The sequence below is a fragment of the Ammospiza caudacuta genome, chromosome 11 (genome assembly GCF_027887145.1).
Source record: "Ammospiza caudacuta isolate bAmmCau1 chromosome 11, bAmmCau1.pri, whole genome shotgun sequence".
NCBI classification, from domain to species: Eukaryota; Metazoa; Chordata; class Aves; order Passeriformes; family Passerellidae; genus Ammospiza; species Ammospiza caudacuta.
The window spans coordinates 20795958-20806879 of NC_080603.1; the positions used below are offsets into that span (position 1 = coordinate 20795958).

At 44.0% G+C, this 10922-nt stretch overlaps 1 protein-coding gene across 1 annotated transcript; it reads right to left on the reverse strand.

Annotated features, from left to right (window-relative positions):
* Positions 1-61: 61 nt before the first annotated feature.
* Positions 62-9021, reverse strand: TTC14 (tetratricopeptide repeat domain 14). Its single transcript, XM_058812214.1, has 12 exons — positions 8864-9021; positions 8664-8785; positions 8247-8446; positions 7794-7878; positions 7575-7704; positions 6836-6988; positions 6118-6189; positions 4954-5073; positions 4752-4874; positions 3924-4041; positions 1887-1996; positions 62-1443 (listed from the first exon to the last, which is right to left on the reverse strand). The coding sequence occupies exons 1-12, from the start codon at positions 9019-9021 to the stop codon at positions 495-497; spliced, it is 2340 nt and encodes a 779-aa protein (XP_058668197.1). The 3' UTR covers positions 62-494.
* Positions 9022-10922: the final 1901 nt, after the last annotated feature.

The window sequence follows — 10922 nt, forward strand, 5'->3', positions numbered from 1 at the left end:
AACACCCAGACACAAAAAATTTTAAAAAAATTAAGAAAATTTAATGATCAAATGGGCTATATACATTGATGGCACATGACTTCATTCTGTTATCCCTTTTCTATAGCTGGAACTGAAGTTTGATAGAAGAATATCAACAGTCAATAGTACCCCAGGGACAAGGAAAACCAAGCCCAGCTGTTGTTAAAGTGCATATGTGATGTGAGCACAGCTAACTACACCCAGGGGTATCAAGGGATTTCAGCCCATCAGACAGAATGTTGTACAGGAACACCTCAAATTAAGAGCACAGGAAACTTGTATTTTAAATAACTGATATTTTATGTAAGATATTCTTCCATCTCTTTCCACCATATGATCTTTTAGAATTCTTTGACATTCTGAAATGCAGAAAAAATTCTGCCTTTCTCTCACTTTGTGTGTGTTTCCTCACAAGATACTAAGTTAAAAGTTGACACAACTACACTCATCCAAGTAGTGTATTCTCAGGTACTTCACTGTTTCTTCTGCTTACTTCCTTTTTCCCTCTCAAACTCAGCTATCTGATTAAAAATGTTAACTAAGTTCTGGGGCAAGTTTCTTTTAACACCACTTTCTGCTTCTTCTGTACCATTTAATGACACTTCTTCATCTGGTTCCTTTGTTTTATCAGTCTCTTCATAACTTATTTTTCTATTCTTAGACTCACTTTCATTTTTATGCTGCCTGTCACTATCATAACCTTTGTCACCTTCATGTGAGCAGCTGCTAGAATATGACCTGTACTTCCCCCCTGACCTGCCATAATAGTCAGACCCTGGGGACATGTAATACCTGTCTTGACCTGAGCCATGTCTCTTAAACTGCTCCCTTCTCCACTCTCCATCCCTTTCAAATCTCCTGTGATAATGCATCCTGGGTTTATAATCTGATTTATGATACGAACCTGAAGGACCCCTCCAACTGGAGAAAAATCTCTCTGGTTTACTGTATTTTTCAGTTTTGCTATGACTTGGCTGACTTCTGGAGCTACTGTAAGAATCTCTTGAATCTTCAGACCTACCTCCAAAAGTGTCTTCATCATCACCTGAAGTCCTCGAAAAAGACCAGTGTCTGTCTTTCTCTTTTCCCTCCATTTTTGGGCACGCTACGCTGTCCTGCCTTTCCAGCAGCTTTTCCACTTCAAAACTTTGGTTAAGAAAGGAAGCAGAGGTATCAGCTGGAGGGGAATACCACTCCTCTTTCCTATTCTGATCTTTGTAATGGGAAGAAGCTCTAGATGAGCTTTTTTTGGAGCTGTGAGCAGACTCAGATCTATGCCGACGCTTTTTCCTACATTTCTTGTGAACAGAGGAAGAGGAGGAGGAAGAAGCTGATACATCTGATGATGAATCGCTTGATGATGAGGAGGAGGAGGATGAAGAAGAAGAGGAGGAGGTTGATACTTTCCTTTTCTTCTTCAACCTAAAAAAAAATAATTAATCTGTGAGATAACCTTCAGTGTCAGGCAAAAACTACACATAGAAAGCAAATCTGCATACCCCAGCTTGAACTGTGAGGTGGGAACAGAAACTGAGCCTGACTGACGTGACAATTTTAAATGTAATTTCTTCATCAACAAATTAAATCCACTGAACATTTTGTTATAGAAGACCTCTTCCCAATTTCACGTGGCATTATGCTTTGCAAATACATTACATTGCAAAGTATTCCTTAAACAACTTCTCCACACACATCTCCATTAAAGGTTCTGTGCACTAAAGGACACTATCCACAGAAACATTCTGAGGGAAAAGCAGCTTACCCAGGGAGAAGTTCTCCCCAGCCTGCTGTTTGTTGAGATGGATTGCTCACAGTCTCATCTGCACTCACTGCCACATAACCAGCACACTGAACGGAACAGTTACCTCTTTTCTTCTTTTAAGAGCTTACGCAATTTTTCTGCACTTGTTTCTATTTTCTTTGCTTTCTGTTTCTCTTCTTTGGCAGCTTGTTTCTCCCTCATTTCCAAAGATTTCTTTTTTGAACCCAAGCATCATAAAAAAGATTACATTAGTAGTGTTAACACAGGTATTAACCCCCATTCAACCCCATCCAAATGTATACACCAGGAATGTTTTACCAGGATTCCCAGACCAAAAATGAATAGTTCAAGAATTTGGTATTGGCCATTGTGACAGGTTTATATTTAAGGACCATATTGCAGTTTTTATTCCATTAAAAATATATTTGACCAGTCATTGCAGTGGTACCCATGATCCAGCACACCAGGAAGCATAGAGCCCAAAAGTTATAGATAGAATATGCAAAAATATTTTTTACCAACATGTAGAAAAATATGGACAAAACCCCCCAACAACCAAAAGAGAGAGAAGAGTTTGAGGGAAAGTGTCATCATTATTGTAGTTTACAAGAAGAACATGGCAGAACCCAGTTGGAGATGAATTCAAGTTGGCCATGTTTGAATACAAACCGTGAGGTAACAATTTCACAGAGCAGTTTGATGCAGAGTTTACGTAAGAAATCAAGTTCCAGGGGTTGGGTGGTGATGAGCAGCACCAGACGCAGGCACAGCAACAGCAGTTCCGTTCAGAGGGAAATGCATTGGAGAAAAACACATAATCAGAATTACAGGAAAACACACTGCAGTTATTTCAGCCATTCTACACAGGGGACAGTATCAGACTTATGTACTAAGTTCCAGGTAAATGCAGGAGGGCATCTAAGTAGATAAATAATTCTTAAACTACTTAAGTCCATAAGAGATCAGACTTCTGTCACTTACAGCCCTACAGAGTCACTCTGTTCAGATTGAGCAGGAAGTCTGATTTATAGTTTTCAAAGCTCAGCAACTGTCTTAACAGCTATAATAAAGGAAACCCTTCACTGCAGCCAAGGCCATGCACAGCAACAAATAACAGCTGTCATATTCTTTATCTGCCGCATCAGTGACCACAGGAGAATGTCTAAGGAGTAACATTTATCTTCTACTTGCTGAGAATATTCTTCATCATTTAACTGACACCTCTTTCTAAAGCAGCCAAATGCAGGTACTGCTCAAATTACACCTCTTTATCTCTGGTGTAGCTCAGTTTTATCAGATTGTCCTATCTCCTATTCCCCCTTGTTTCCACGCATCCTGTCAGCATTATGGCTCCACCAAATGAAGAACTGCTGACTAAGGCCATCTACCCCAGCCTGTGTACATCCTCACATGCAGAAGCACAGAACAACACAAGCCTGTTCCTCAGTGCTCTATTTTACTCTTTGACCCACTCTGGAAGACGACACAAGCAAAGGAGGAAATAAAAGGGAAAATATGACAACTCAGATTAGCACAGAGACCCAGCAGGCTCACCTGGGAAACATGCTGCGTGCAAGGGAAGAGAGAAAAAACCCACCAGACAACAGACGAGAAAGCTGAGATACTCAAACTGTCTGCCCACCCACCCTCCACCTCCTGCTGTTTTCCTTTAAATTACCTTTTAATTTCCCCTCATGTGAGCTCCCTGTGCCTCAGCTTTGCCAGGTGTTACTCTCTCTAACTACCCACAGACCAAGTGTCTGGCCAGACTTTAGTAACAATGTTTATTTGGTTTGTGGAAATGTTTTACAATTTCAATATTTGTATTCAGAGAAAATTTTAAATTAACCTCATTAATCACCCTGTGTGATGGGATATTCTTATCCCTGCTTTGCTCTTTCCCTGTCTCCACTGTCTGGCCTTTCTTTACCATCCCAAAACAGTGGGGTCACCAAGAGGTACCTTTCTTCTGGTAGGTACAGCCATAATGCTCACTAGAAAACATTTACTGTGGAGTAGGGAAGCAGGGAATAAGACAAACCATCAATTTAACCCCTCCTTGTTCAAAGGATTTAATAGGATTTTTGATGTTCATTTATTGCCACTGAGAGCACCATATGAAAAGAAAGTAAAGAATCACCTGCATGTGCTTACGGAGCTTTGTTAAGGCCTCTTCTGCTTCCTGAAAAGTCTCATCCAAGCTCAAGGCTTTTTTATAATAAGTCTCAGCATTTAGCAGTTTCTCTTCCTCTTCCAACCTAAAATTCAAGTGATAATTCATATACAGTTAGGATACAGATTTTGACAGCTATTTCTTATTTTAGGGCTTTCTTATTTACAAGTATTTCTTATTATCACTCTGACATTATCACTGCATCCCTCTCAGACCCCCTCTACCATCTCAGCTCACCTCACTAACAACACAATACAGTATTTCTGACCTTATCATCTCCTAATTCTGACCTGTAACACTATTCTTTAAAGTACAAATTCCAGTTTAAAAATACTCTTCTTATAACAGGGCTTAAAAGAAACCTATTCCCTGAATATTCAAAACTAAAATTTTGAATTCGAGTGGGTCACCAATATTTCATCAGAGTAACAGAATGTAATTTTGTTACAAAACTTTTTTTAAAAAAATAACCAAACAATCCTCAACCTTCTGGAATATATTCAACCAATTCAGAGGACTTTATGCTAGCCTGGTATCCTACCAGTGAAAGGGTATCAAGGATTTAAAAGGATATCGAGGATTAAACTCAAATATTTTGCCAGGATTTTAACTGGGACAGAGGACAAAGTGTAAACCAATTACACAAGGACAGATATTTCCAAGGACTTTTATTTTTCTTTAAACACATAGCCAGGAAGGAAAGATGTCATTTTGTGTCCTCACTAGAATGGTATTTAAAAAATATTATGAGAAAACTTGTGAACAACCAACCAAACTCATAACCCCAACACTTACTGCCCGCCTCTTTCCACAAGGGTCTGACACAGATATTTCCTTGCATTTCTATGGGTAGGACAATTTTCTAAAGCAACTTCAAAATCCCCAATGGCTTTGTTCAGACTTCCTTTGGTTGCATACCTAGAACAACAAAGTTGCATATGAAACAGTGATGCTTCTCTTTCACCAAAGGGGAAAAAAGTGAAACAAGCAGACTTACAGAGCTCCACGTGCTACCAAAGCTTCAACATTTTGGGGATCAATTTCCAGAGCCTTGTTGTACTCATTCATGGCTTCCACGTGGCGCCCAACCTTAAAATAATCCACCCCAGCCTTTACACTGGAGAAAAACCAGAAAACAGTAGGTACAATTAGTCTATGCAGATTGTTCTGTTACTTGCAAATTATGATTCCAAACAAGAGACAGGTTAAAACCTGACCTTGTTATTGTGTACTTTACACTGGAATTTCATTTAGCTGATACTGACCTAATTCCACAAAAATGTATTGTCTTTAATCCAATATCTTAAGGCATTCAAGAGCATTTCTGCAGACAGTGCTACTATATTACACTGTTTTTTATTTATGGAATTATTGTTTAAGCAATTTTCTGCACAAAACTAAGTGTGACCTACCATCATTAACCTTGAACAGGCTTAATTATATCCAAAGCTAAAAATCCCCATTAGAGCAATGGCACAAGGTGGCATGGGCAGATGGTACATGCTCAAACCAGCTCACCTCACACAAATATCCTCAGGCTTTACATTTCATATTCCCTGAACATTTCTTGCACATTTTCCAAGAGATTAACTTATTAGAAGAGAATTTATATAAATTGATTTAAAACAATTCATTACAATTAATTTTAAGATTTTTCTTAAAAATTAAAATAAAATTTAATTTAACATTATATGCAATCTTTTCTGCAATTAACATTGCAAGTGCACAGCACAGTGTAAAAGCAAAAGTAAATATCCAGGGCTGCTGCTCCATTAAACTTTCCAAAGACAGCAAGTGCACTTGTTACATCTATAGTCTGAGACTTAAATGACTTGACAAGTATGAGGTCATTCAACACTCAATTATAAACCAGAAGGTTGTGTGCTTGCTGTTATCACAAATCTTGCCCTCAGCTCCAGAATGGGTCAGGATATTAAAAGTATTCTAAGAACAACTCCCTTAAACCTGACACACATTTTGGAATTGAATCTCAGGACTTTTATCTGTCATACTCCCACTTGGCAGACAGATTTATTTTCAATAAGATCCTGGTTACATTGCCATACTGCAGTGGAAAAACTGTTTCAATGTGTGTTTTCTTTGCAGAAATATAATCTGCAACCCGAACTAACAACAAGCTTTGAAAAGAAATATCACGTACCATTTCAAAGCCCAAGATGCAGACTGCTTTTTCCTCAATGCAGGGGCAAAATCTTCTTCACTGAAATTTTTACTTCAAGGAACAAACAAATAAAAACATCAAACTGGCTGTCTGAGTCTACAAAGTTATGCTTACAGTATGCAGTAGAGTTGAAATAAGCTAAAATATTATTTGTCCATGCCTTGCTGTTCTCCCTCAGTCAGGTCTGTTCTTTCATATTTTTGAAACCAGTTTTTCCCAAACCATTCTAGAAGTGCTGAACTGAACCAGTACAACTGCAGTACATTTAATAAAAACAAAGTCCACACCTGATTTGAGCCTAATATACAGCATCCATCATTGCATATATTTGACTCTTATTTTACAAAAGGGGTCAAATCTATTAGTAAAATAAACAAGAAGACATTAAAACCTAAACAGCCCACATTTCAATCCACAGATGCTGACAGCAGCTACACAATAAATTCTGTAAGTATCTGATATCAAACATTGTCTGTGGTAAGGTGTCTTGCTTATTCAGAGCAATAGGACTTCAAATGCAAATTTCTTACTCTAGAGGAGTTTGCTCTTAAATATTTAAGGATGTGTATGCTGCAGTCATGCAAGTCAAACTGTAAAAGGTTTAAGTGGTCTAGGACTCCCACTCACAAGTCTATTTCAATGGATTAGAATAATCTCCACAGAGCTACAGGAGAGGAACAATGCAAAAATCACTTACATTTGAAGACTTCTCAGCAAAGATGGTGGATTTGACTCACTTAGTCCCAGTTTTTCTGCTAAATATTCAACTAATGATGGATTAGCAAATCCTGGGGAACGATGCAAAACCTCTTCAAATGTCTCTCCTGTGTTGGCAACTTCCAGGCTTCGCCTTCAAAACAGCACCAATGCACACAAATGAGACCTCAGGCTCTGTGCCCTATTTCATCACTTATGTTTAGAATAAAAATGCCCACATGGTACCTGTATTACTGCTCACAAACTGCTCTCTTCTACAGGCACATATCTTCCTGCTATTTACTGACCCTTGTGTCCTTTACCCCAAACGAGCCTCAGAAAACTATTTGGGCACCCATCCCCTATTGCCAGGACATAAAAAAATATCACAGACAGCTGTGTCCCCATCTTCTAGGGGGAATTTTAAAATGCTAAGAATTAACATTCCAGTCTCCCAAGGCTTTGGGGTTTTTGTATTCATTTGTTAACACAGTCCAAAAGCAACAAATATCCCACCCTGTCTTTTAGTTTCCTTATATTTTTGGAAAGAAGCTAAAAAGGCAACCACACCTACATATCCAGACACAAGTATGCTAAAGAGAGGGAAAACAAGGAGGATGTGATCAGCCCATTAAATCAGAAAGCCCACTGAGGAGTTTAAGGGACAGCCAGCCTGTCAGAGATGCTCTTCAGACACTCTGACTGCACCCAGCAAGTGCAGCCAAACAGCACATCCTTACTTATAATGCAGTGGGAAGTCATCAGAGGTGATCACACCCAGCTTTGTGCTGGAAAGCTTGGGTGGAAGGGCTGAGCTGTAAAGTGACACTGCCAGCTTCTTGTGGTAGCGGTCAACATCCTTGAGCGCAGCTGCAGAGATAATTCAGGGAGGGATAAATTCACAGAAATGGCTCAAACTCCAGGCAAACCCATTCCTGACAGCTTCTGCAGCCACTCACCTCGGATAAGGTCTCCAGTTTGATAATACGACAGAGGATCTCCATGGTTGCTTTGAGGAGGCACATCCCTCACAGGACACAGGGCCTGCAACAGAACAGAGAAGGAATGTCATAAATGAAGACATAGGGTTGGGGTTCTTTTTCTCCCCAAGAGCATACCAAAAAAGATTACTTTAAGCTTAATGCACATCAGAACTGCAATTCTTAAAATACAGCTTGGCTCAAGTAAAAACTCATGCATCCACAAATGATGAACTTTTCAACCCAATATGTGGGTCACTGCTGTGAAAGACACGTTCACTGGCTGAGCAAAGTATCACAAACTGCCCACAAAATCAGGCACTACCCATCATCCCAAAGCTGTTTCACCTTTACACATTCCACTCCACTAAGAGATACAAAAGGCAACAAATAAATGTCAAAAATGAACTATTGACCAAAGCTGTATCTTACAGTGATTTCCAAATCTGCAATTTCCCGTATGACACCACTTCCCAGACAAATCAACACCATGAAAAAGCCAAATTCACGGATAGATGTAATCCTCCCAATGACGATATCGCCCCGCTCGATGTCACGGAAAAACAGCTCTCTCCTCTCCTCCCTGGGCACCTCCAGGAACCTCTCCAGGGGCGGCATGACAGCGTAACACTCTGCAACAGGGCACAGCCAGTTACAATCGGCCAAGCTGCACCCCGACATCACAAAACATTTAACGACAGCAAAACACGTGAAAATACGATTTCCTGGGCTAACAGGAAGCTCACGCATAGCCTATAAAAATCAACAGGGGAAATTTTAAGCCTCTTTTTAAAGAGAGGGCAAATTGAAGTGCTGTCCTTACAGTGTGACCGCCCCCAACTCACACACCCTCATTCTCCTCGATGCTGTCCTCGATCGGCCCGTTGGGTTTCCACGAGTGCGCGAACAGCAGATCCGCCTTCTTGGCGATGAAGCGCTTTATCTCGGTGTCGATGCTCGCCCTCTCTTTCCTGGGGGAAGGAGAACGCGGTGAGTCGCGCCCCGCGGCCCCTCACGGCCCGCCCGGCCGCTGCCCCGGCGCCCCTCACCAGGCGGCCGGCGGGGCCCCGCGAGGCGGCTCCGGGGCGGCCCCGGGCGGCGGCAGCAGCCCGCGGAAGTCGGGGTTGTCGTGCTGCTCGGCGCGGAGCAGCGACAGCAGTGCCGGGCCGTGGTAGTTCAGCGCCTGCCGGAGCAGCTCCCGATCCATCCCGGCGCCAACGCCGCCGCCGCCGCCTCGCCCGGAACGGGAACCGCCGCACGGGCAACGGCGACGGGGCGGGACCGGGCGGCCGCAGCGCCCCCGGCGGGCGGGAGGACCGCGCTGAGCAGCGGCGGCGCTGCCCGCCCTGCTGGCGGACCCATCTCTAGTTTATAAACAGACAAGAATGAAAGAGAGAACAGTAAAAAACACACGGCGCAAATTACACAGATTTTCCCCACTGGAATCCTGCCCGGTTCGGCAGCGGCGGCCGGTGCAGGCAGCGCCCGACGCGGTGCTGCCGGGAGGGGGCGCTGCGCCCCCGCCGGCCCCGGCCCGGAGCGCCCAGAGCGGGTGGCACCGGCGGTGTCACATATCGGAACCGGCGGTGTCATATATCCGAACCGGAGGTGTCACGGCCCGAACCGGGGGTGTCGCGGCACCGCCGCGTTCTCTGGGCGCTGCCGGGAGCGCGTTCGCTTCCTCGGGAGCGGCTCTGGAGCAGCACGGGCGGGTCTCGGTCGGGGCTCGGCCGGCGCTGCCGTGTCGGCCCCGAGTTACGGCTGTGGAGCGCAGGGAAAGCCAACGGAGCTGGGGAAGGGGCTGGGGCACAGTGCGGTGAGGAGCTGCTGAGGGAGCTGCTGAGGGATCTGGGAGAGTTCCGCTGGAGGAAAGGAGGCTCGGGGGGGACATTGTCACTCTGCAGCTCCCTGACAGGAGGGTGCAGCCAGGCGCGGTCAGGCTCTGCTCCCCGGGAACCAGCCACAGGACAAGGGGGAACGGCCTCAAACTACTCCAGGGGAGGTCTAGGTTGGACACTTGGCAGAATTTATTAATTCAAAGGGTGATGAGACATCGGAACGAGCTGTCCAGGGAGGTGCTGGAGGCGCCATTCCTGGTGGTGTTTACAGGAAGATTGGACGTGGCACTTGGATCCATGGTCTAATTGACAGGCTGGTGTTGGGCCACAGGTTGGACTCGATAATCTCAGAAATCCTTTCCAGCCCAGTTGGTTCCATGATTCTGTGACTAAAGGAGAGAGCGTGAGCCAGCACAGCAGTGCAGGGCTGAGGCTCAGCTCCACAGTGTTCCTAATCCCCGTTCCTTGCGCTGTCCCTGGCCACGGTCCCCTGGCACAGCCTACAGGTGACACATCCTGGCTTTACTGAAACAGGGAATACGAGTGATTCCCTCATCCTGGCTCTCCTGAGACAGGGAATACGAGCAATTTCTTCGGCAGAAGGTGATGGGCTGAGGGCACAGCCAAGCTGCTGCTGCGGGCCTGGCGCCAGGGCAGCCGCCCTGCTCCCCCAGAGCTAACTTTGGATGCTAAAAAGACACTTCACTCAGGAGGCTCTTCATGGTAATCACCTCTCCAGCTAATGGAGAAAGGTGCTTAAAACCAGCTGGAAATAATCCAAGCCTATTAGAAGGATCGCAGTTTTTCGGCTCCCAAGAATAATTTGTCCCTGGCATCGCGTTTAATAATTAATTTTAAAAGGGGAGGTGGGTGTGGGAGAAAACCCATTGCAAACAGCATAATGTCACTTTTTCCCTCAGTACAGGGCTGGAGAAAAAATAGCAATCTGGCTGTCAGCAGACCAGGGACACGGACTCCTCTAGGAACAGCATGACTGAGAGGGCAAGGATCATATCAAAGACTCTGGTCTCAGAAGCTCAGTTCAAAGCCAGTAGGGATATCACTGGTGTAGCAGACTTGGGGAAGACACTGGAAGGGCAAATTTATATTTTAGTTTCATTTCACGTCCCCCTGTTTTAATATAAAGGAGGCACAACACTTACTATGTACCAAACAGCTGCCAAGATTTTGATTTAGAGTCTTCCTGATCTGTGTGAGACCAGGTGTGCTCTTAGACTGCTGGTTACCATGGTGGGGAAACACCATTAAC

Bases quoted from the DNA above. Each gene is read 5' to 3' on its own strand.
- TTC14 (XM_058812214.1), bottom strand. From the start codon at position 9,021: ATGGATCGGGAGCTGCTCCGGCAGGCGCTGAACTACCACGGCCCGGCA. The intron at 6,190-6,835 runs GTAAGTGATTTT...TGTTCCTTGAAG, and splicing joins TTGCTGAGAAGTCTTCAAAT to TAAAAATTTCAGTGAAGAAG. The intron at 5,074-6,117 runs GTACGTGATATT...GTTTTTCTCCAG, and splicing joins GCATCTTGGGCTTTGAAATG to TGTAAAGGCTGGGGTGGATT.